The sequence below is a fragment of the Gilbertella persicaria genome (genome assembly GCF_025201335.1).
Source record: "Gilbertella persicaria strain CBS 190.32 chromosome Unknown B0P05scaffold_6, whole genome shotgun sequence".
NCBI classification, from domain to species: domain Eukaryota; kingdom Fungi; phylum Mucoromycota; class Mucoromycetes; order Mucorales; family Choanephoraceae; genus Gilbertella; species Gilbertella persicaria.
In genome coordinates this window covers 365,338-386,019 of record NW_026251967.1, presented here as the reverse complement: position 1 = coordinate 386,019, position 20,682 = coordinate 365,338, and the positions used below count along the sequence as shown (strand labels likewise).

General features: G+C 35.0%; 7 protein-coding genes across 7 annotated transcripts; 4 read left to right on the top strand and 3 right to left on the bottom strand.

The window, feature by feature from the left end:
• The first annotated feature begins 19 nt into the window (after nucleotides 1-19).
• B0P05DRAFT_485514 (uncharacterized protein) lies at nucleotides 20-2,397 on the top strand. The gene is made up of 10 exons (XM_051575254.1): nucleotides 20-136; nucleotides 183-375; nucleotides 421-525; nucleotides 575-708; nucleotides 754-1,047; nucleotides 1,098-1,846; nucleotides 1,903-1,986; nucleotides 2,033-2,109; nucleotides 2,155-2,301; nucleotides 2,352-2,397. The coding sequence occupies exons 1-9, from the start codon at nucleotides 29-31 to the stop codon at nucleotides 2,220-2,222; spliced, it is 1,812 nt and encodes a 603-aa protein (XP_051438137.1). The 5' UTR covers nucleotides 20-28; the 3' UTR covers nucleotides 2,223-2,301; nucleotides 2,352-2,397.
• An 8,416-nt stretch (nucleotides 2,398-10,813) lies between these two features.
• Nucleotides 10,814-11,791, top strand: B0P05DRAFT_528487 (uncharacterized protein). Its single transcript, XM_051576650.1, has 3 exons — nucleotides 10,814-10,945; nucleotides 11,001-11,335; nucleotides 11,382-11,791. The coding sequence occupies exons 1-3, from the start codon at nucleotides 10,831-10,833 to the stop codon at nucleotides 11,706-11,708; spliced, it is 777 nt and encodes a 258-aa protein (XP_051438136.1). The 5' UTR covers nucleotides 10,814-10,830; the 3' UTR covers nucleotides 11,709-11,791.
• Nucleotide 11,792: 1 nt separating this feature from the next.
• B0P05DRAFT_568982 (uncharacterized protein) lies at nucleotides 11,793-13,965 on the bottom strand (the record flags this gene model as incomplete). The annotated part of the gene is made up of 4 exons (XM_051581224.1): nucleotides 11,793-12,844; nucleotides 12,888-13,371; nucleotides 13,417-13,807; nucleotides 13,859-13,965. 4 exons carry the CDS (start codon nucleotides 13,963-13,965, stop codon nucleotides 11,793-11,795), a joined length of 2,034 nt encoding a protein of 677 aa, XP_051438135.1.
• Nucleotides 13,966-15,167: 1,202 nt separating this feature from the next.
• Nucleotides 15,168-15,784, top strand: B0P05DRAFT_584160 (60S ribosomal protein L18ae; the record flags this gene model as incomplete). The annotated part of the gene is made up of 3 exons (XM_051582320.1): nucleotides 15,168-15,173; nucleotides 15,210-15,504; nucleotides 15,576-15,784. The coding sequence occupies 3 exons, from the start codon at nucleotides 15,168-15,170 to the stop codon at nucleotides 15,782-15,784; spliced, it is 510 nt and encodes a 169-aa protein (XP_051438134.1).
• A 211-nt stretch (nucleotides 15,785-15,995) lies between these two features.
• On the top strand, nucleotides 15,996-17,046 carry B0P05DRAFT_528479 (40S ribosomal protein S4). Its single transcript, XM_051576649.1, has 3 exons — nucleotides 15,996-16,027; nucleotides 16,124-16,193; nucleotides 16,253-17,046. Exons 1-3 carry the CDS (start codon nucleotides 16,025-16,027, stop codon nucleotides 16,969-16,971), a joined length of 792 nt encoding a protein of 263 aa, XP_051438133.1. The 5' UTR covers nucleotides 15,996-16,024; the 3' UTR covers nucleotides 16,972-17,046.
• Nucleotides 17,047-17,126: 80 nt separating this feature from the next.
• On the bottom strand, nucleotides 17,127-18,637 carry B0P05DRAFT_528476 (inositol-tetrakisphosphate 1-kinase). The gene is made up of 8 exons (XM_051576648.1): nucleotides 18,487-18,637; nucleotides 18,276-18,426; nucleotides 18,097-18,217; nucleotides 17,941-18,026; nucleotides 17,664-17,889; nucleotides 17,439-17,617; nucleotides 17,293-17,374; nucleotides 17,127-17,235 (listed from the first exon to the last, which is right to left on the bottom strand). Exons 1-8 carry the CDS (start codon nucleotides 18,573-18,575, stop codon nucleotides 17,165-17,167), a joined length of 1,005 nt encoding a protein of 334 aa, XP_051438132.1. The 5' UTR covers nucleotides 18,576-18,637; the 3' UTR covers nucleotides 17,127-17,164.
• A 353-nt stretch (nucleotides 18,638-18,990) lies between these two features.
• On the bottom strand, nucleotides 18,991-20,662 carry B0P05DRAFT_504608 (DAHP synthetase; the record flags this gene model as incomplete). The annotated part of the gene is made up of 6 exons (XM_051575496.1): nucleotides 20,486-20,662; nucleotides 20,332-20,430; nucleotides 20,122-20,285; nucleotides 20,010-20,072; nucleotides 19,196-19,953; nucleotides 18,991-19,154 (listed from the first exon to the last, which is right to left on the bottom strand). The coding sequence occupies exons 1-6, from the start codon at nucleotides 20,618-20,620 to the stop codon at nucleotides 18,991-18,993; spliced, it is 1,383 nt and encodes a 460-aa protein (XP_051438131.1). The 5' UTR covers nucleotides 20,621-20,662.
• Between the last annotated feature and the right edge of the window lie 20 nt (nucleotides 20,663-20,682).

The window sequence follows — 20,682 nt, the reverse complement described above, 5'->3', positions numbered from 1 at the left end:
GTTTGGGCCCTTTTCTTTTCTTTTCTTTATGAATAAAAGCATGTTTTGGAAAGGAAAAAGCATACAGTGGTTATTTGCTTGCTTAAGTTTATTTTCCTTGTTAAAGCCTTTATACTGTGATGAACATAACCATGTGGTAATATAGAAATATAATTTAATACGCGTATCTTATCTTGGCATAGTATAAAGAAGGTGATGAAGTGGTTGTATGGATGAACACAGTTGGACCTTTGAATAACAGACAAGAAACCTATCCTTATTTTCAACTTCCATTCTGTCAAGGCCCTCATTCATTAGAACACCACCATGAAACTTTGGGTGAAGCACTTCAAGGTATGGACCTTGTTAACTCTGGTATCCCACTTCAATACAAAAGTAAGCAAATCATTCTATGCAAACATGTGCCTTATATATAAATAGAGGATGAAGCCAACAAGTTGTATTGTACAAAAGTGTTGGATGCTAAAGATATTGATGTCTTGAGATATGCAGTGGACAACCAATATTGGTATACCATGTTTGTTGGTAAGCATAAGTCCAAGTATAAGCATAAGACATTGATCTTTGTCTATAGATGATTTGCCTGTTAGTGGTATTGTTGGTAGAGATGCAAATGAAGGGGAAACAGAAAGAACAACAGATCCACATTTCAAGGCACTGCATGTTTATACCCACAAAAGTTTCTCTATTCAATACAACAATGACAAGGTAAACCATAAACAAAAGAATGTTCAATGGCTTATACTTGTTTAGATTATCTCTGTTAGTCTACAACATGCTAGTCCAGTCGAATTGAAATACAATCAACAATCACTTGAATTATCATTTACTTATTCTATTGACTGGAATCCAACAGACATTGCTTTCGAAGACAGATTTGATAGCTTGCTCGAGACAGACTTTTTTGAACACAAAGTGCATTGGCTTTCTATCTTTAGCAGTTTTATGATGGTTCTGTTCTTGACAGGTCTAGTGTCCGTTATTCTCCTGAGAACTGTCAAGCGCGATTTCACTCGATATGACAGAGAAGAAGGTTTGACAGATTTTGTAAGTCAATGATGCCAGTCTAGGCATACAAAACTAACTCGAAGGTTTAGGACCGCGATTTAGGGGATGAATATGGCTGGAAACAAGTTCACGGTGATGTATTTCGCCAACCTCCTCGCCTTATGCTCATGTCTATCTTGATGGGTACTGGCTCTCAGCTTGTGATTTTATCTGCTGTTGTTATTCTCTATACAATTCTCGGTGATCTCTATGCTGAGCGTGCTACTATTCTTACTGCTACCATTTTCTTGTATGCACTTACCTCTTTTGTTGCTGGTTATACTAGTGCTCGTTACTATATTCGCTATGGCGGTAAGGATTGGGTCAAGACATTCATCATGACCGCTAGTTTATGGCCTGGTGCTGTTTCTCTGATCTGCGGCTTTATTAATACATTAGCCATTTATTACAACAGTTCTCGAGCTATCTCATTCTACACCTTGTTGTCTATTGTAGCATTGTGGATCTTTTTGTGTTTCCCTTTGACATTGTTGGGTACTATTGTAGGTCGCAACTGGGGCAGCCAGCCTGATTTCCCTTGTCGAGTGAACCCTATTCCTCGCCCTATTCCTGAAAAGATATGGTATGCAGAACCTTTGGTGATTGTTATGTTGGGTGGTATTCTTCCTTTTGCTTCTATTTTTATCGAGATCTATTTTATCTTTACATCGTTTTGGACATATAAGATCTATTATGTCTATGGGTTCATGTTATTGGTGTTTGTGATCTTGTTGATTGTCAGTGCATGTGTCAGTATTGTCAGTACTTACTTTTTATTGAATTCTGAAGACCATCGATGGTAAGATATAGGTATAAGAGATGACTTGTCCTTTTTTTTTAAACGATGCTGTATAGGCACTGGGTTAGTTTTATGACATGTGCATCTACAGCTGGTTATGTTTACTTGTATTCTATCTATTACTTTATGGTCAAGACAAAGTATGTTTATTTTCAACATGTATCATGTATCTTACGTATTTGATAGAATGACAGGTATGTTCCAAACAAGTTTCTATTTTGGTTATACTGCACTTTTATCGTTGGGCATGTTCTGCATGTTGGGTAATGTAAAGCCTTATGAATGATGTTTATCTAACTTGTCTATAGGCTTTGTTGGTCATGTTGCTGCTGGTCAATTTGTTCGCAAAATCTATCAAAATGTCAAGATTGACTAGTTCCTTGTAAATATAATATACATACTTTTTTTTTCTATATACTCTTTTAAAGAGAGGAAAACAAGGTGCTTTTTCTATGATAAGTTATATTCGTCAAAGTGTGTTTGAGCTGATACATTTACTGTACAAACGATATCAAATAGACCCAAGTAAGCATAATGAAGAAAGACAAAAGAGAGTTGATTAGTTTTACTGTTTTATTCGTTGTGTTATATGGGTTGATTCTTTACATGTATTGAGCGCAATTGAGCATCACCACTAGATCTCCTTCTCCGGATTTCATATCGCCACTTGTTGTTTGATTTTAAGTAGAAATGCCATATCACTTATAAAATAGAGTAAACTCTTAACAAGACTTTTAAATGAGAACGAAGGGAATTGTTTAGGTTATATGAGGATGTTAATTTGCATTTAAGTTTGAAGTAATCAAGATAGTTTGCAACTATCACAAATATGATATATAGAGAACTTATATCAGTAGGTCGATCCGACAACTTTTGTTCTTTTTTTTTTTACGTTACAAAACGAAAAATAGAGCTATCAATAAGCTTAAATACTTGAAATGTACGCCAGAGGCTATTGTTGTTGATCAAAGTGTTTGATTGTCAGCTATGCTATAAAAATAGTAAGGTGTGAGCAAGAGGCCTCGAAAACAGTTTTTTTTTTTTTTTTTTTTTTTCACGTCGGTGCAATATTTCAGCAGTAATCATGTTATGTTCTTTACATCAAAAGACTCAAGAAGCAAAGATCTACAGTCTCTGTTACTAAATTGAGACGAAATAGCTGCGTCTTTATGCAGCTCTAAGCAAAGGCTCGATTTGGATGTAGCAGCAAGAAGAATTGGAGTTGCCTTCTATTCTCAATCTCCGCACACAGCCATCCTGTATGTCCTATATTCATTTGTCCCCACATTTACATTACGAAACACCAATATTTCTATTTTTCTATGGTTTTTGGGCATTCCAAGTAGCACGCGATACTTTATGGAAGTTTATGACCAACACATTTTACATAGCATCTTGAGCAAAAACGCTCAAATCAGGGCTTAAATAAGCCATTTTTTAATGCACCATGACTCGATAACAAGGCTATTAAAACAGTTTATTTTTTCATTGAAAACATATTTTCTCTTTCTGAGTCCAGTACTATTGGTTTGATGTTTGGTTGAAATTGATTTTTTGACCCATAAGGGGTCCACAAGAGCTCTTGAAGTTGAAGAAAAAAAAATCGATCCAAAAATCTTTGAAACGTCAGATTGGCTTAATGTAAGCCTGATCCAAACGATATGAAGTGAGAACATGCATAGATATTTCTAAGGAGAAGAAAGTGAGTTTACTAAGATGAAAAGGTCGAACTTATTTGAACATTGCCTTGAAATCTGTATTTAAAGTTCATCGCGCACTGCAACTAGTAGAAAGAAGCTCTTTTTAGTAAATATTTAGTATTGAGTAGGTATTTAGCTCTACGTCACTCAATATACAAAATGTAAATTGTCGTATACTTACAACTATAATTTGATTACTGACTTTTTCTATAGTAAAAGATATATCTAGCTCAAAAGACATATTGTCATTTGCATGATTTAAATGAGATCAATGATATGTTAATGTACATGTATACACCTAACTTAGAGTATTTTCTCTTGTTTACTGCATTATTTTATTGACTATTAAATTTATTGAGATATATACATCATATGCAAGATCGACAATCATAGCATCAAATAGACTGCAAGGATACAAGTCTAGTATGCGATCATATTTGGAGCTATAATATGTCCAAAATCAGAACAGATCTACCTCAAATACAAAGTTTTAGAGCTGAAAATCACTCAAGAATTGCTACTTGTTAAACGCTAATCAGTAGCAGGAAATAGCATGGATGAGCATGCGTAATCATGGGTGGCCATGGATTGGCAGAGAGCAATTGAAAGTAATTATTTCTTACAAGTATTTTTTTTTGTCAACATAAATGGCACACTTGTGTATCTGCATAAATTTTTTAATTTAATATAAAAAAAAAAAACAATTTTGAGCATACGGCTTGATTTAGCCTAAAATTCTTGGATTTGGTCAATTCGTAACAATAACTAAGCTAAATTAGACTTAGCCTCTCTTAAGAGAACAAGGATAAAAAATGTTTTAGGACTACCTCCAGGTAGTCGAACCAGTCGCCAGCAAATTAGACGGATGCGCTCGAGATTGGTTCTAGAAAGCTAGAGAAACAAGTGTTGTTGACACTAATACACTATAGTACAAGCAATGGAAAACTTCTTTCATTGATGGAATGAAAATGCAATCGCTTGTGCTGTAGTGATAGAGAATAGCATGGTCATAGATGAGCGAACTTTATTAGCAATTGCTTATACTAAGTCTTTAGGGCTTGAGATATTTCTAGTTATAGAAGAAGTTCAGAGATTTGAAAAGATTTTTTGTCATGGGATGACTCTACCAGAAAGAGTGTACTCAGTGATGCTTTTCTCAGGTACGACAATAACACATTTTGTAGAATCCCATCTATAGCCTATTGTGAGATTATACTCAGCACATTGATTTCGCCTCGATTTCTTTTTGTTCGAAAAGAAACTTCAGAAATTCACAAAAATATTATTGCAGACCTCGTAAATATCAGAACTCTTGGATGAGTGTAGTGGATTCACCAAAAAAAAAAAAAAAAAAAAAAAAAAAAAAAAAAAAAAAATTATCTTCAGAACAATCAACTAAGTCAAACTCCGCTAATATTTATGCCGACATGGCAAGTATACCATTTGTATACTCAAAAAATATTTTTCAAAAAAAAAAAAATAGAAACCACTACTCTAAAATAAAACAAAAATAATTTCTGTAATGACAAAAGCAAAAAAGTAGAAAACTTCTGATTTTCTTGTTCTAAATTAAAAAAAAAAAAAAGCCAATTTTTCAATTTTTCTGTTTTGAATAAACAAACGTGTCTACCAGATAGTAATTTCAGTGTTCTGGCTTAAAGAAGAGATTTACTGGTTGGTAGACTCGTTTTTTATCTCAAAACAGAAAAATTGAAAAACAAGCTTTTTCTAAAATTTTAAGCAGAAAAACTAGAAATTCTCTACTTTTTTTTTTTATTTTTTGTCATTGCAGAAAATGGTTTTGATTTGTTTTAGAGTAATGGATTTAATTTTAAATAATTATTTTTTAGAAAATATTTTTTTTAGTATACAAATGGCATACTTGTAATTTCGGCATAACTGCCAGTATTTTTCTTATTTTTCAAAATGCTCTTTCTTTTGTAGAATTATCACTAGAGCGTAAGCAATGGAAGAAATTATAGAAAGACTCGTATACCTAAGGTCTTCGTGATCAATGTGATGGACTTACAAAAAGAAAGAGCATTTTGAAAAATAAGAAAAATACTGGCAGTTATGCCGAAATTACAAGTATGCCATTTGTATACTAAAAAAATATTTTCTAAAAAATAATTATTTAAAATTAAATCCATTACTCTAAAACAAATCAAAACCATTTTCTGCAATGACAAAAAATAAAAAAAAAAAGTAGAGAATTTCTAGTTTTTCTGCTTAAAATTTTAGAAAAAGCTTGTTTTTCAATTTTTCTGTTTTGAGATAAAAAACGAGTCTACCAACCAGTAAATCTCTTCTTTAAGCCAGAACACTGAAATTACTATCTGGTAGACACGTTTGTTTATTCAAAACAGAAAAATTGAAAAATTGGCTTTTTTTTTTTTTAATTTAGAACAAGAAAATCAGAAGTTTTCTACTTTTTTGCTTTTGTCATTACAGAAATTATTTTTGTTTTATTTTAGAGTAGTGGTTTCTATTTTTTTTTTTTTGAAAAATATTTTTTGAGTATACAAATGGTATACTTGCCATGTCGGCATAAATATTAGCGGAGTTTGACTTAGTTGATTGTTCTGAAGATAATTTTTTTTTTTTTTTTTTTTTTTTTTTTTTTTTTTTTTTTGGTGAATCCACTACACTCATCCAAGAGTTCTGATATTTACGAGGTCTGCAATAATATTTTTGTGAATTTCTGAAGTTTCTTTTCGAACAAAAAGAAATCGAGGCGAAATCAATGTGCTGAGTATAATCTCACAATAGGCTATAGATGGGATTCTACAAAATGTGTTATTGTCGTACCTGAGAAAAGCATCACTGAGTACACTCTTTCTGGTAGAGTCATCCCATGACAAAAAATCTTTTCAAATCTCTGAACTTCTTCTATAACTAGAAATATCTCAAGCCCTAAAGACTTAGTATAAGCAATTGCTAATAAAGTTCGCTCATCTATGACCATGCTATTCTCTATCACTACAGCACAAGCGATTGCATTTTCATTCCATCAATGAAAGAAGTTTTCCATTGCTTGTACTATAGTGTATTAGTGTCAACAACACTTGTTTCTCTAGCTTTCTAGAACCAATCTCGAGCGCATCCGTCTAATTTGCTGGCGACTGGTTCGACTACCTGGAGGTAGTCCTAAAACATTTTTTATCCTTGTTCTCTTAAGAGAGGCTAAGTCTAATTTAGCTTAGTTATTGTTACGAATTGACCAAATCCAAGAATTTTAGGCTAAATCAAGCCGTATGCTCAAAATTGTTTTTTTTTTTTATATTAAATTAAAAAATTTATGCAGATACACAAGTGTGCCATTTATGTTGACAAAAAAAAAATACTTGTAAGAAATAATTACTTTCAATTGCTCTCTGCCAATCCATGGCCACCCATGATTACGCATGCTCATCCATGCTATTTCCTGCTACTGATTAGCGTTTAACAAGTAGCAATTCTTGAGTGATTTTCAGCTCTAAAACTTTGTATTTGAGGTAGATCTGTTCTGATTTTGGACATATTATAGCTCCAAATATGATCGCATACTAGACTTGTATCCTTGCAGTCTATTTGATGCTATGATTGTCGATCTTGCATATGATGTATATATCTCAATAAATTTAATAGTCAATAAAATAATGCAGTAAACAAGAGAAAATACTCTAAGTTAGGTGTATACATGTACATTAACATATCATTGATCTCATTTAAATCATGCAAATGACAATATGTCTTTTGAGCTAGATATATCTTTTACTATAGAAAAAGTCAGTAATCAAATTATAGTTGTAAGTATACGACAATTTACATTTTGTATATTGAGTGACGTAGAGCTAAATACCTACTCAATACTAAATATTTACTAAAAAGAGCTTCTTTCTACTAGTTGCAGTGCGCGATGAACTTTAAATACAGATTTCAAGGCAATGTTCAAATAAGTTCGACCTTTTCATCTTAGTAAACTCACTTTCTTCTCCTTAGAAATATCTATGCATGTTCTCACTTCATATCGTTTGGATCAGGCTTACATTAAGCCAATCTGACGTTTCAAAGATTTTTGGATCGATTTTTTTTTCTTCAACTTCAAGAGCTCTTGTGGACCCCTTATGGGTCAAAAAATCAATTTCAACCAAACATCAAACCAATAGTACTGGACTCAGAAAGAGAAAATATGTTTTCAATGAAAAAATAAACTGTTTTAATAGCCTTGTTATCGAGTCATGGTGCATTAAAAAATGGCTTATTTAAGCCCTGATTTGAGCGTTTTTGCTCAAGATGCTATGTAAAATGTGTTGGTCATAAACTTCCATAAAGTATCGCGTGCTACTTGGAATGCCCAAAAACCATAGAAAAATAGAAATATTGGTGTTTCGTAATGTAAATGTGGGGACAAATGAATATAGGACATACAGGATGGCTGTGTGCGGAGATTGAGAATAGAAGGCAACTCCAATTCTTCTTGCTGCTACATCCAAATCGAGCCTTTGCTTAGAGCTGCATAAAGACGCAGCTATTTCGTCTCAATTTAGTAACAGAGACTGTAGATCTTTGCTTCTTGAGTCTTTTGATGTAAAGAACATAACATGATTACTGCTGAAATATTGCACCGACGTGAAAAAAAAAAAAAAAAAAAAAAAAAAAACTGTTTTCGAGGCCTCTTGCTCACACCTTACTATTTTTATAGCATAGCTGACAATCAAACACTTTGATCAACAACAATAGCCTCTGGCGTACATTTCAAGTATTTAAGCTTATTGATAGCTCTATTTTTCGTTTTGTAACGTAAAAAAAAAAAGAACAAAAGTTGTCGGATCAACAATTCTTATGAATTGGACTCTTTGATCTAAAGGTATATTTTGGCCATTTTGGACATGTCTCTTTTTTTTATCAAAATCAATTCCAAAGGTACCATGTATGATATTAAATATTGCTTGTGAATATTTAGAGCAATTTATGTGGGTATAAACAGGCTTTATGCTATCTCTAGATGCATAAGGAAAAGAAAAAGATTTGCACGAACTGCCGTCTTTTTTTGTTCACCGTTAAAGCATTTGTTTGTTTGGCAATCTCTGTTGCATGAGCAAGTAAAGCATTACTGCACTGTTTATTCAAATAGAACATCTTGCTTAAACACATTTTGTCTATTGAGCTGGTGAGCCTGGTGCGTTTGATGAGCTGGATTTAAGTTGAGTCAAAACAACTTTTGTGATAGTGAGCTTCTCGGTAACTGTTCAATTGAAATTCATAGATTAGGCATATTTATGCGATATTTAAGCTGTCAATCATTGAAAACGTGTCATACATAGAATGAGCACCCTTCACAGCTTGAGCTAGTTCTGAGATGCATTTCTTTTACTTTTTATATAGTGCGCTAGCTTTCTCAAAGCAACTCACTGTTTATTTTACTTGTTTTTAAAATCAATACTTTGAACTGACATATTGAGTGTTATGATGGACAGTGATCAACCGCCAATCTGATCAAACCTCCTTTACCTTGTGCGACTAAATCTAAATTTCATAAGCTACTTTACGAAAGCATAAAGGTAACTAACAAGATTAACTAAGATAAACTAGTTAAACTCAAGGTATTTCTTACTGCTGACAGGATTATGACAAAGTAGACTATAAATGAAAATTTTCCATAGAAAATATCAATTCCCATGAATGATACAACAGTTTTCCTCTTTATTACTTTTTTCATAGAATCAGTTCTACCATAAAACAAATCGCATAGAGGATGTGTTCCTTAACGTATTAAAAAGATGGTACAATGCGCTTTGTCCAAAATTCTAATTTGGTCACACATTTTGGTTGTTTGTTCTTTTAATCATTACTCATCGCTAATTGAGTGATAAATCACTCAACTAGATAAAAAGGGGCGTATTGAACTGATTTTTAAAGCAAAGATGAGATATACACTTTTACCGGGTATTTAAACGAGTCGCTTTCTTTCCAAGATTGATGGCTTCTTCTCACTAGAAAAATTTAGTTTGGCTCAAGTTAACAAAGATCGTCCTGATTATTGGTAACTTGTCTAGCAATTTTAGCATTACAGGATAATATCATTGGTAGTTTATGAACAATATTATCGCTAGGGGCTATGTTTTTCTGCTACCGTACGATATTATACAAATAGCACCAAGAATTGGAGGAAACCAAGAACGTGTTGAATATATATCTAATACTTTGAACTTTCTCCATCATCCAAAATAGGTAACAAGGAAATAACATAGCGCTGGGCATATTAAACATTTAGTCCATATGCTTCGTTTTGAAAATTAATAGTACGGGTGTTTACCAAACCAAATCGACGCCTGCAGTAAAAAGATGTGGACGTTCAGCTATAGTTTCTTAAGAAATTATAAATATATGATTAATAGAAATCTACAAGCAATACTAATACAAGTAATCATTGCTAATCATGCGATAAATATTCTCCAGAGTGTTATTCAATCTTTGTTTTAAAAGAAAAATAGCAATGCGTTTACTTTAAAACGATGTTTAGAGATGTATTTAAAGCAATAAAATAGCCGTGTTTATTAGAAAAAGAAAAAAGTCTTTTTCACAAGCAACTACAAAATACTAGACACTATAAAATACATAAAAGCCCCATTCAGATTATTTCCAACAATTAGAACAAAAGGTTTCCAGAGTGATTGCTCCCTTAAGAGTATGTTTTTCCTCGAATAAGGAAAAAAACCAGAAAGCCAAGCATTAAGCACCCCCTATAATATTTTTTTTAAATAGAAAATCATCGCCATCAGAAGTAAAAGTTTTAGCTTGAAATAAATTCATACAATGTTATTATCCAAAACCTTTGGTCTAAGAAAAGAAAGAGCCAACCAGTATTGCAAGGGGCCTTTATTGTAGGTTTTCTTGACTAGTCGATCTATCGCAACAAGACGCCCTGCTCTAATATTTTTTGAGAATTCATATTTGCATTGTACGGCATATATTTGTTCGTTTTATTATAAAATGTTAAAAGATTTGAGACTTCATTTAATGAATTTCAAGCCTGTCATGGTTCTCATATCCCGAGAAGGGCACAATAATGTCAAGAACTTCAATTGAAGCGTATCTTTGGAGTATAAAAACCAATAGGTTCTATTGATTGTAATAGTAAAAGAAAGAAACGTCAGTCTTTTATGCAAGTCCCTATGAATGGGTGAGTCCACTTTTAGCAGTCCAATGTGACTGGTGCTGTTCATGCTTGTCAAAAGGATAAAAGTAAAACGAGAAAATTTTGTTTTTTTTTAAAAAATCTTTCTATTCATATAAGAAACAATGGCTGTCACCGATAACGAAAAAATCCGTAAACAAGTCAACTTTTACTTCTCTGACTCCAATTTGCCTTATGATAAGTTTTTATGGACTCTCCGTGCTAATACTCCTGAAGGATGTAAGCCATTAAATCAAAAAATCACGTTAAATGTAGATATTTATTCGATATATAGGGATTCCTATCGAAACCATTGCTAGTTTCAAGAAGATGAAGATGATTACTGAAGACTTTGATACTGTTGTCAAGGCTCTTAAAGAAGTTGAAAGCGATATCTACGAACTTGATGCCGAAGACAAGAAAATCAGAAGAAAGACTGAAGTTGTCCAACAAGACCACACTTCTCGTTCCATTTACGTTTCTGGTTTGCCTTTAGTTGATGTGGATGCTCAAGATCCTGTTGCTGAACTGTTTAAATTACAAGATAAGATTGAAGATCTCTTTGCTGAAAAGGGTCAAATTCTTTGTGTTCGTTTAAAGAAGACTGATGATCGTCCCAAGAAGTTCAAGGTAAGGTTTATCAAAGAACAGAATAAAATACTGATATAATGTGTAGGGTGCTGCCTATATTGAATTCAACACTCCTGAAGTTGCTAAACAAGTTGCTGATTTAAAGGAAATCGAACTTGACGGTCAAAAGCTCGAAATTTTGTACAAGCCTGATTATCATGCAAAGAAGGCTGAGGAATACAAGAACGCCCCCAACACCAATAGAAAGAGAAAGCAAAACTTCAATGCTTTCAAAAGCTACAACCAAAATTCCAACAAGAGAAAGAACAATGGTGGTTTCAACAAGTCTAGCAAGAAAACCAAGACTGAAGAAAAACCTGTTGAAGAAAAGCCTGCAGAAGAAAAGCCTGCAGAAGAAAAGAAAGAAGAATAAATCCCATTGTACACAATCACAACTCCTCCAAAAAGAAAACAGCATTTACATAAATAAACTATATTATTTTATTATTTCATAAACTTACTGTTGAGGTACTGTAACTAACCATCGTTGTAAAATGCGCTTAACAACAGCACCTCCACTAGGGTCTAATTTCTCCAGAAAACGTATTTGTATAGGGTGTTCTTTAGATATAGGAATGGTTTGGTTGAATGTTGTGATAGATTTAGTGTCTTCAGGCATAACTTTCATCCTAAGCACTTCTCGTACTACTGGCTTCTCTCCTTCTGTCACTACTTCAAAATCAGCATTCATCAAGTCTTTCTTTTCTATTTCAATCAAAGTCTGTTCATGTCCTTCTTGGGATAGACGCATAGAGAAATGACTGTCAAGTAAGGTGATACCACAATTAGGATGAGAGAATTGCATATGACCAACAAAATCAATTGAAAGTGTAGGCAAAGGAATACCCTTTGGATTATAGAGTGAAAGAGGAGGAGGGGGAGGTTTTGATTGATCTTGGGAGGATACTGCTGCTTGTGGCGGTGGTGTTGGTGATGGCTGTAATGTTTGTGGCATTTGTGATGGTGGTGGTGGGGGTAGTGGGGGTGTCAATGATGGTAATGATGGTTCTGGTCCTTGACTGCTTCCCATGGCTGCAATGGGTTTTGGATTATTGCTTGCAATTTTTTTCACCGATGGTATAGGTTCAACATGAGTGGGTGTGTAGGTGATAGGTGTAGCAAGAGAAGGAGGCATAGAGTACCTTCCTTCTCTTGTTCTTTGTTGAAGTAATTTAACTGCAAAGACACCCAAGGACTCTGACCCAAATGACATATGGTGTCTATCACTTTTTTTGTATTTCTTATTCTCTTTTTCTGACTTGTCAAATTCCAATGCCTCTGCTGCTTTTTCCTTTTCTCGTCTCTCTGCTGCTTGTTTTCTTTCTTCTTCTATACTGATTACAGGTGCATCTTTCAAGATATCTCCTCGCTTCCATTGAATACCACAGCTGTTACATAATGTACCATGGCCACCTGGACCTGCTCTCCACATTACTGTTGTTCTTGTACTACAATAAGCACATTTATGCGAGCCATCTTCTTTTGCATTTGTCTGTTTGTATTTGGGTACTAGTATCATGTTAGACTCTATTTCGTGTAAATCCTTACTTACATTCAGCTTCGAACTTTTCATCGCGTTGTCTTTTACCCAATTTGATTGCATTTAGTATTTCGTTTCTCTTCTTTTCAGCCTGAATGGGTCCTGTTGCAATATCGGGAATGTTGGAAGCTTTTCTTACTAAATCTTGCATTTCAATACTCTGAGCATCCTCTTGTGGTAAACTGATTTTAATATAAGATCTTTTGGGAAACAATTTTGATTTCTCTTTCATGTCTTTCTTAACTTGACTTGGTAAGTTGACAAAGTTTGTAATGGTGTCTACTGTGATCTGATTTGCATTTGTGAGTCGAATGTTGATAGGTTCATAAAGGCTTTGTCTTGTTGGTTCTTTAACAGGTGCTGGATTGGATTCAAGGTATTGTTTAATACAGGCCAGTTGGGACAAATGTCCATATTTCATGATTTTGTCTTTTGAGGACATGAAGAAATCTTCGGAAGTATCAACGTCAATAGGAATCACAAAAGAAGCATGCATCTACTTTGATTCTTAGCATGATTTTTGATTGAATATGTTACTTACAACATAAGCGTCTGTATTAAGTGGCATTGAATCTACTATGGTGTCCTTTGGGAAGATAAATCGTTCGTTAGGCAGTTCCCTTAGTTCAAACACAATGTCTCTATACATCAATGTATCTTCTTGCGTTTCGGTAGCATCTTTCTCTAGTAGACCTTCTTTTTTAGCAATGGCTTCCCAAGATTCAGTTCGTATGGCTTCATAAAAAATGGTTTGCTCAAACAGATGAGCACCTAGTTCCAAATCACAAGTGCCTAAACATCGCATCTGAGGCCATTTTTTACGAGAAGCTGTTGTTCTTTTAGGCTGTTGTACTGGATCCATTTTGTATCTCGCAAAAACAGAATTAGTCCAGTTAAGACGCGATTGGAGTAAAGAAAGCAAGATGGCACCACTACAAAAAAAACAGATGTCAGATGCATAATTAAACTAGACCTGAATTTACTTTTTGCACGAATCTACAAAAGTAGGTTTTGAATCAGTTGGAATATCGTATTTCTTGACTGCATTTTCGATTCTCTTTTTGGCAGCAATGAGCCCAGAAGTAGACATGGTGTTGATGAAAAGAGCTGCGCGTATACAAAGAAAAGATGGATAGAAATTGTCACGTGACTGGTTTTGATTCAAAGACATAATCTAAACCGATGGCTGCTATCAACCTATTTGGATGATATCAAGCATCCTTAAAAGTCATGTCTTATTGTTCCTAATTGCTTCAAGGCTAAGCTGCTCTTGATACTTTGGTATATCAAGATACGAATGTCACTTTTGAGCTGATGAAAGAAAACAAAAACAAAGATAAGGCTTGCAAGTATTTTCGCTTATGTAGCAATTCAAATGGGAACTCAAACAAAAACAATCAATTTACTTGTACTATATACGTATGTTTGTATGTGTTGACTTTATATGATAGAAATCTCATTCATGTTAAGCTGTGAATAAGAATTGACTACAAAAGCATTTCGTTTATGTTTGCACACTTGGTAACTATACATACTGACTTTATAAATATATACTACAAAGGACAATTGAATGAAGCGTATATCCTGTCTAGCAGATCATCAAAAGACTTTCACAAACATTTGCTCTTTGATGGCAAATGATTGAGATGGTATTTCAGTAAGGAAATTACAACTTTTATTTGGTTTCTTTAAGTACAAGTTGTTTCTTTGTTTCAATACATAGCTAGCCTTATCAAGCCAACGTAACGTCTCTTCTTTATAACAAAGTAGACCAAGAAATAAGGCGTCTATCATGCAATAAAGTGAAAAAGTGTCTGAATTCTAATTTCATTTTGCTGGAAAAAAACTCAACTAAAAACACCCTATAAGTCAATCTCTCTCTTTATCGTTTGAAAGGAAGGACAAGATGGTTTGCAGAGTAAGCATCGATTCAATCAACAATGAAAGAGAAAGAGAGACAGATGAGACGATCGATTTAGTGTACTATACACTATGATTTTTATTGATTCATTTTTCAACCCTAAATGGATGGATGGATGGATGTATATGGATGCATGGATGCATCACTGTCAATAGTATAGATAAACACAGTCAAAAATAGATGGATTATGTAGTTTGACGACATCTCATTAACAGAATGAGATTTGTCTCCATTGAACATGAAGAATCGAATTCGCTGTTATTTTTACCTTCTCTTTCATTGTTGAATCTGTTGCAATGGAATAATGCTAACCTATCTCTTTTTTTTTTATTCTATAGTTAAACGAATATCAAGTAAAGTGTAGCAGCAGAATGGAAGTTTGTTTGGACAAGCATTAACAGATTTATGCATAGGTTGTTGGCCGTAAGCTCCCCTCAGCTCAAGATGCTTCTCCTAAGCTCTACCGTATGAGAATTTTCGCCACCAACGAAGTTGTTGCCAAGTCTCGTTTCTGGTACTTCTTGAAGAAGCTCCGTAAGGTCAAGAAGGCTGCTGGTGAAATTGTTTCTTTGAACAAGATTTCCGAAAAGCGTCCTGAACAAATCAAGAACTTTGGTATCTGGATCCGTTACGATTCTCGTTCCGGTACTCACAACATGTACAAGGAATACCGTGCCTTGCGTCGTGTTGAAGCTGTTGACCAATGCTGTAAGTTTGTGAATTTAATTGAATAAGCGAAAACTGAGAACTCATTGCATAATACATATATATATATATAGACCAAGATATGGCTGCCCGTCACCGTGCTCGTTTCAGATCTGTTCAAATCATTCGCGTTGCTGAAGTCAACAATGCCGATGTCCGTCGTCAATACATCAAGCAACTCTTGACTCCCAAGCTCTCTTTCCCCTTGCCTCACCGTATTGCCAACGTCGACAAGAAGCACCGTGCTCTCTTCGTTGCCAAGCGTCCTACCACTTTCTACTAAGCTATATAGACTTATGTCCTCAATCTCTTTTATATATATAAAAAAAATAAAAGGTTTTTAACGATTCACTTGACCTTGTTGTACCATAAACGATTCCATGATATAGCCAATGAAATGTCCAAAACAGTAAAAGTCACACAACCCAAGCCACTCTTCATGAAGGCCCGAACTCCTTAAACTTGAACTAGATAGCTAAACGATTGAATCTTCCTTTTTGATCCCTTTGATAATTTAATCACAATGGTATGCTCTAAATACACACAGCATCAACCATCAATAACAGATGGATGGATGTTATGCTACATGGATGGATGAATAGTTATTAACTTGGATACATAGGCTCGTGGTCCCAAGAAACACATGAAGCGTTTGGCAGCCCCCAAGCACTGGATGCTTGACAAGCTTTTGGGTAAGTCTTGATCTGTTTGCACCATGATCACAAAGACCAGTAACTAACATTGCTTATAGGTAACTATGCTCCTAAGCCTAGCTCCGGTCCCCACAAGACCCGTGAATGTCTTCCTTTGATCGTCTTCATCCGTAACCGTCTCAAGTACGCTTTGAACGGTCGTGAAACCCAAGCCATTCTTATGCAACGTTTGGTCAAGGTTGATGGTAAGGTCCGTACCGACTCTACCTTCCCTGCTGGTTTCATGGATGTCATCTCCATCGAAAAGACCGGTGAAAACTTCCGTCTTGTCTACGATGTCAAGGGTCGTTTCGCTGTCCACCGTATCACTGACGAAGAAGCCAAGTACAAGCTCTGCAAGGTCAAGAAGGTCCTCGTTGGTGCCAAGGGTATTCCTTACATCACCACCCACGATGGTCGTACCATCCGTTACCCTGATCCTTTGGTCAAGGCCAACGACACCATCCGTTTCAACATTGAAACCGGTAAGATTGAAGAATTCGTCAAGTTCGAAGTCGGTAACATTGTCATGATCACTGGCGGTCGTAACATTGGTCGTGTTGGTCAAATCGTTCACCGTGAACGTCACATTGGTGGTTTCGAAATTGTCCACGTCAAGGATTCTTTGGACCGTGTCTTCGCCACCCGTATCTCTAACGTTTTCGTTATTGGTCAAGGTTCCAAGCCCATGATCTCTCTCCCCAAGGGTAAGGGTATCAAGCTCTCTATCACTGAAGAACGTGACCGCCGTAGAGCCGCCGCTGCTGCTGCCAACTAAATCTCTTAAAAAAGATAAATAAAATCTCATTTTTATTATTTTGTTGGACAAACTCGAGCCAAAAGTTAACCCATATATTTCTTCTTTATTAAGAATTACAAAATTTACAAATTTGATATTACAGTACTTTTATGTATGTGTGTGTGTGTATGCGTTGTGTGTGTGTGTGTGTGTGTGTGTGTGTGTGTATGTTTTATTTATGCCCTAATCTCTTTTTCAATATGTCTACAAACATGTAGTGAAAATTATCGACATTTTTAAAGCCTATAATAAGAAAAGTCAGTGAAATGGATAGGCAGAGTATTTCATATTTTTCTTTACTTGGGAAATAGTTGACATCCACAACATAATATGCGTTTGTTTTTGTTTGTAATAGTACATCAAATCCAAAAAATGTCAGTCCCTTTTGTTATATATAAGGTTAAATAGATCCACTTTTTATTATTATTTCCCCTCTCTCTACTTACCAGCTGACGGTATAAACTATCTGCAATTTTCTGTAGCTTATTTCCATCCAATAAAGATTCCTTATAAATATGAATGTCAGTTGGATCTGTTCTCAGAAACACTTTATCGAGATCATCTGAAAGTTCAACGTTGGTCTCGAACTTCTTTGGTAGTGTTTGACTATCAAAATGAACAACATCTATTGTACAGTAAGATACTTTCCCTCACTTGTTTCTGTAGTTTACCTGCTGTTTGATCCAAGTTTTTAAATGATGGTCGAGTAGATGCAGTGATCTGTCCATCAGCTACATAGACCTTGACAATAACACCATCATGTTGAATAAATTCCTGCAAAATAACTGAATCGTCTTTAATGTATTGTTCAATGTGTGGCATGCCCTGTTTTGAAGGTATGAGTATCATTTGGTGGGCTTCAGTAGACGAGCAGGCTGTTCTACGTTTGCACATGGCCTATACAAAACTATGTCAGCGAATTCTATGTATGTAAAGATGATAGTTTACAGGGAATTTTATATCCATATCATTCTTCCAATCCCTAACTGAATCCAGGGCAAAACTTTTAGGCACATGAAAGAGAGGTTTTCCTTCTAGTAGTCGCAAGTCAATATTACGCGTTCTCATTACCTTTTCCCTTTTTTTTTTTTTTTGGTTTTTTACCTATCATGTCTCTAGCAGCACATAGCTTTGTATGGTGGTATAATGACATTCTATCCAATACTTTTTCAATGTTAGGCCAGGCATCAATCACAATAACTTCAGGATGTTCTTTGCTGTATTTCTGATAGGGAAGATTAGTTTATCAGTTTGCTTTTTTTTTTTTTTGTTTGTGGACATACAATAAACCTCTGGTACAGTTTCTCTGCCTCGGTATCACCGCGTTCTATCTTTGCAACAAGATCTGTCATTTTGTGAACAACCAGATCAAGCTTGCCCTGATCTTCAATAGGCATTGAGAGGTCAATATGGATTATACGAATACTACGTTTTCTATTACAAAAGAGAGTGTTTAGCGCTTTCGAACTCTTTTTTCCTTTTTTCCTACTTTACAGTGCATAATCTTCTAGGCCAATAAAACCCGAACGTTCGATTTTTTTTCTTGTAAATATTAAGCCAACGGTTTTGATAGCATGGCCCATACTCTTCTTCAATTTTATTTCAAGTATATATTTTCTAGAGTATTTGTTTCTTTTTTTTTTTTCTGTCTTAAAATACACACGGATAGGCACTTTGTGTAGCAAAGAAAAAGAAAGAGAGAAAAAGAGAAAAAAAAACAAGGTTAAGGTAAAGGACAAAGTTTCTTTTTGTTGCTTTCTGAAATTGTGACCGAAAAAAAAAAAAAAACTTGGTGCTATCCTCACACACAGAGATGGCTGAGCTGCGCTTGCTTTATTAAGCAAATTTAGCAATTTCTAGAACAAAAAAAGAAATATTCATCTCTTGTCAAAAGAGCTATGTAGTAATCATACGACTCTCTAATATTTCGGAGTATGTATAGATCTTTTTTAGATGATCTTTTCCCGTATAAACGTCTAAATTTTTTTTTATTTTAGCTTATATCTTTGGAAAATCGCCTGTCTTTCGTTCAGTTTCATAGTATTTTGCTATTAAGAAAGCAACATCAAGTGATTGTTCATAGTTTAAGCGAGGATCACAATATGTTTGATAGTTTGTAGACAAATCAGTGTCTCTCAAATCCATTGAGCCACCAATACATTCTAGTACACAATGAGCTACATTTTTCCAAGAGAAAACTTACCTGTAACTGAATCCCCTGTTAATTCAAAATGAACACCGTTCAATTTACTGTTGCAGTTTTTGTGCACTCTAAATGTTTGCGATAGTTCCTGGATGATATCAATAAAATGACGGGTCTTGAGGTTACCAGAAGAAGCAGTCTTGGTGTTACCGTGCATAGGATCACAGACCCAGACAGGGATGTGTCCTGATTCACGCACGGCCTCAATGTGTTTTGGCAAAAACTGTTCGACCTTATCTGCGCCAAAACGTGTGATTAATGTCACTTTACCAATCTCCTTGTTGGGATTGACGGAATTAAGTAAAGCAACTAAATTTTCAGGCACTGTACTAGGTCCGACCTTGATACCAATAGGATTCTCGATACCGCGCATGTATTCAACGTGCGCACCATCAGGTTGGCGAGTACGATCACCAATCCATAAAAAGTGTGAACCTGTATTGTACCATTTCTTTTCCTTGGTGATGGGAGATGCTAACAAACGGGTCAAAGAAGTTTCATAATCCAATAAAAGTGCTTCATGAGAGACAAAGAAATCAACGGAATTTAAGGCAGAAGAATGATTATTGTCAGCACCAATGGTTCGCATAAAGTCCAGGGTGTCTGTCAACTGGTTCACAATGGCTTCATATTCTCTTTTGACGTTGTCAGAGCGTACATGGCTCAAGTTCCATTTTGAAGGCTCGTGTAGATCTGCAAATCCAGAATCGAGCAAAGTACGAACGTAGTTCAAGGTAGCTGCTGAATGGAAATAGGCACTATGCAATAGATTTTTTAGTCCAACTTTTTTCTTGTAAAGTCTTTGCTGGCATACCCTAATAATCTTTCTGGGTCGGGCTTGCGGTCAGAAGGATTAAATCCATTGACATTATCACCTCTATTAACATACATCAATTACCTTTTTTCTCAAATTATCCAAGTCTTACCTGAATGAATGAATTTCTTTCCCTTCGTACATCTCCATAGGATTAGAACGGGGTTTAGCGTATTGGCCAGCCATACGAGCAATACGAACAACAGGAGTACGTGCACCCCAGGTTAGAACAAGCGACATTTGAAGCAAAACCTTTATCTTGGCTTCAATAGGGTCCTTTTCAAATGGTCAATATACAAACCTCTTTGTATATATTATTTACCTGTGAGCAATAATCAAAAAGCTCAGCACAATCACCACCTTGCAACAAGAAAGATTTGCCAAGAGCAGCATCTTTTAATTGGCTCTTCAAGTTCTCAATCTTTAAAGAGAGTAAGTACATTGTACCCCTTTATATTGTTTGTCTATATACTTACTTCGGCAGTAGATACCATGGGTGGTAAACGCTTTAATTTGTTAAGAACACACTCAACGTGCTCCTGGTCTTCGTATACAACATCTTGAACAATAGGCTTTGACTTCCAGTCTTGAGGTGTCCAGTTAGTACTCATGCTTATAGATATACGAAAGAGAAAGAAAGACTAAGAAAAAAAGTAGGACTTGACAAATAATC

What these genes read in the sequence shown, in the direction of transcription:
- B0P05DRAFT_528479 (XM_051576649.1), top strand. An exon ending in GATGCTTGACAAGCTTTTGG is followed by an intron (nt 16,194 to 16,252) that starts GTAAGTCTTGAT and finishes CATTGCTTATAG; the next exon opens with GTAACTATGCTCCTAAGCCT.
- B0P05DRAFT_528476 (XM_051576648.1), bottom strand. Translation starts at nt 18,575, where the DNA reads ATGGGCCATGCTATCAAAACCGTTGGCTTAATATTTACAAGAAAAAAA. An exon ending in ATATGGATATAAAATTCCCT is followed by an intron (nt 17,890 to 17,940) that starts GTAAACTATCAT and finishes AGTTTTGTATAG; the next exon opens with GCCATGTGCAAACGTAGAAC. An exon ending in AAACTTGGATCAAACAGCAG is followed by an intron (nt 17,618 to 17,663) that starts GTAAACTACAGA and finishes ACTGTACAATAG; the next exon opens with ATGTTGTTCATTTTGATAGT.
- B0P05DRAFT_485514 (XM_051575254.1), top strand. Translation starts at nt 29, where the DNA reads ATGAATAAAAGCATGTTTTGGAAAGGAAAAAGCATACAGTGGTTATTT. An exon ending in TTGGTATACCATGTTTGTTG is followed by an intron (nt 526 to 574) that starts GTAAGCATAAGT and finishes CTTTGTCTATAG; the next exon opens with ATGATTTGCCTGTTAGTGGT. An exon ending in AAGAAGGTTTGACAGATTTT is followed by an intron (nt 1,048 to 1,097) that starts GTAAGTCAATGA and finishes TCGAAGGTTTAG; the next exon opens with GACCGCGATTTAGGGGATGA.
- B0P05DRAFT_528487 (XM_051576650.1), top strand. Translation starts at nt 10,831, where the DNA reads ATGGCTGTCACCGATAACGAAAAAATCCGTAAACAAGTCAACTTTTAC. An exon ending in TGCTAATACTCCTGAAGGAT is followed by an intron (nt 10,946 to 11,000) that starts GTAAGCCATTAA and finishes TTCGATATATAG; the next exon opens with GGATTCCTATCGAAACCATT. An exon ending in ATCGTCCCAAGAAGTTCAAG is followed by an intron (nt 11,336 to 11,381) that starts GTAAGGTTTATC and finishes TATAATGTGTAG; the next exon opens with GGTGCTGCCTATATTGAATT.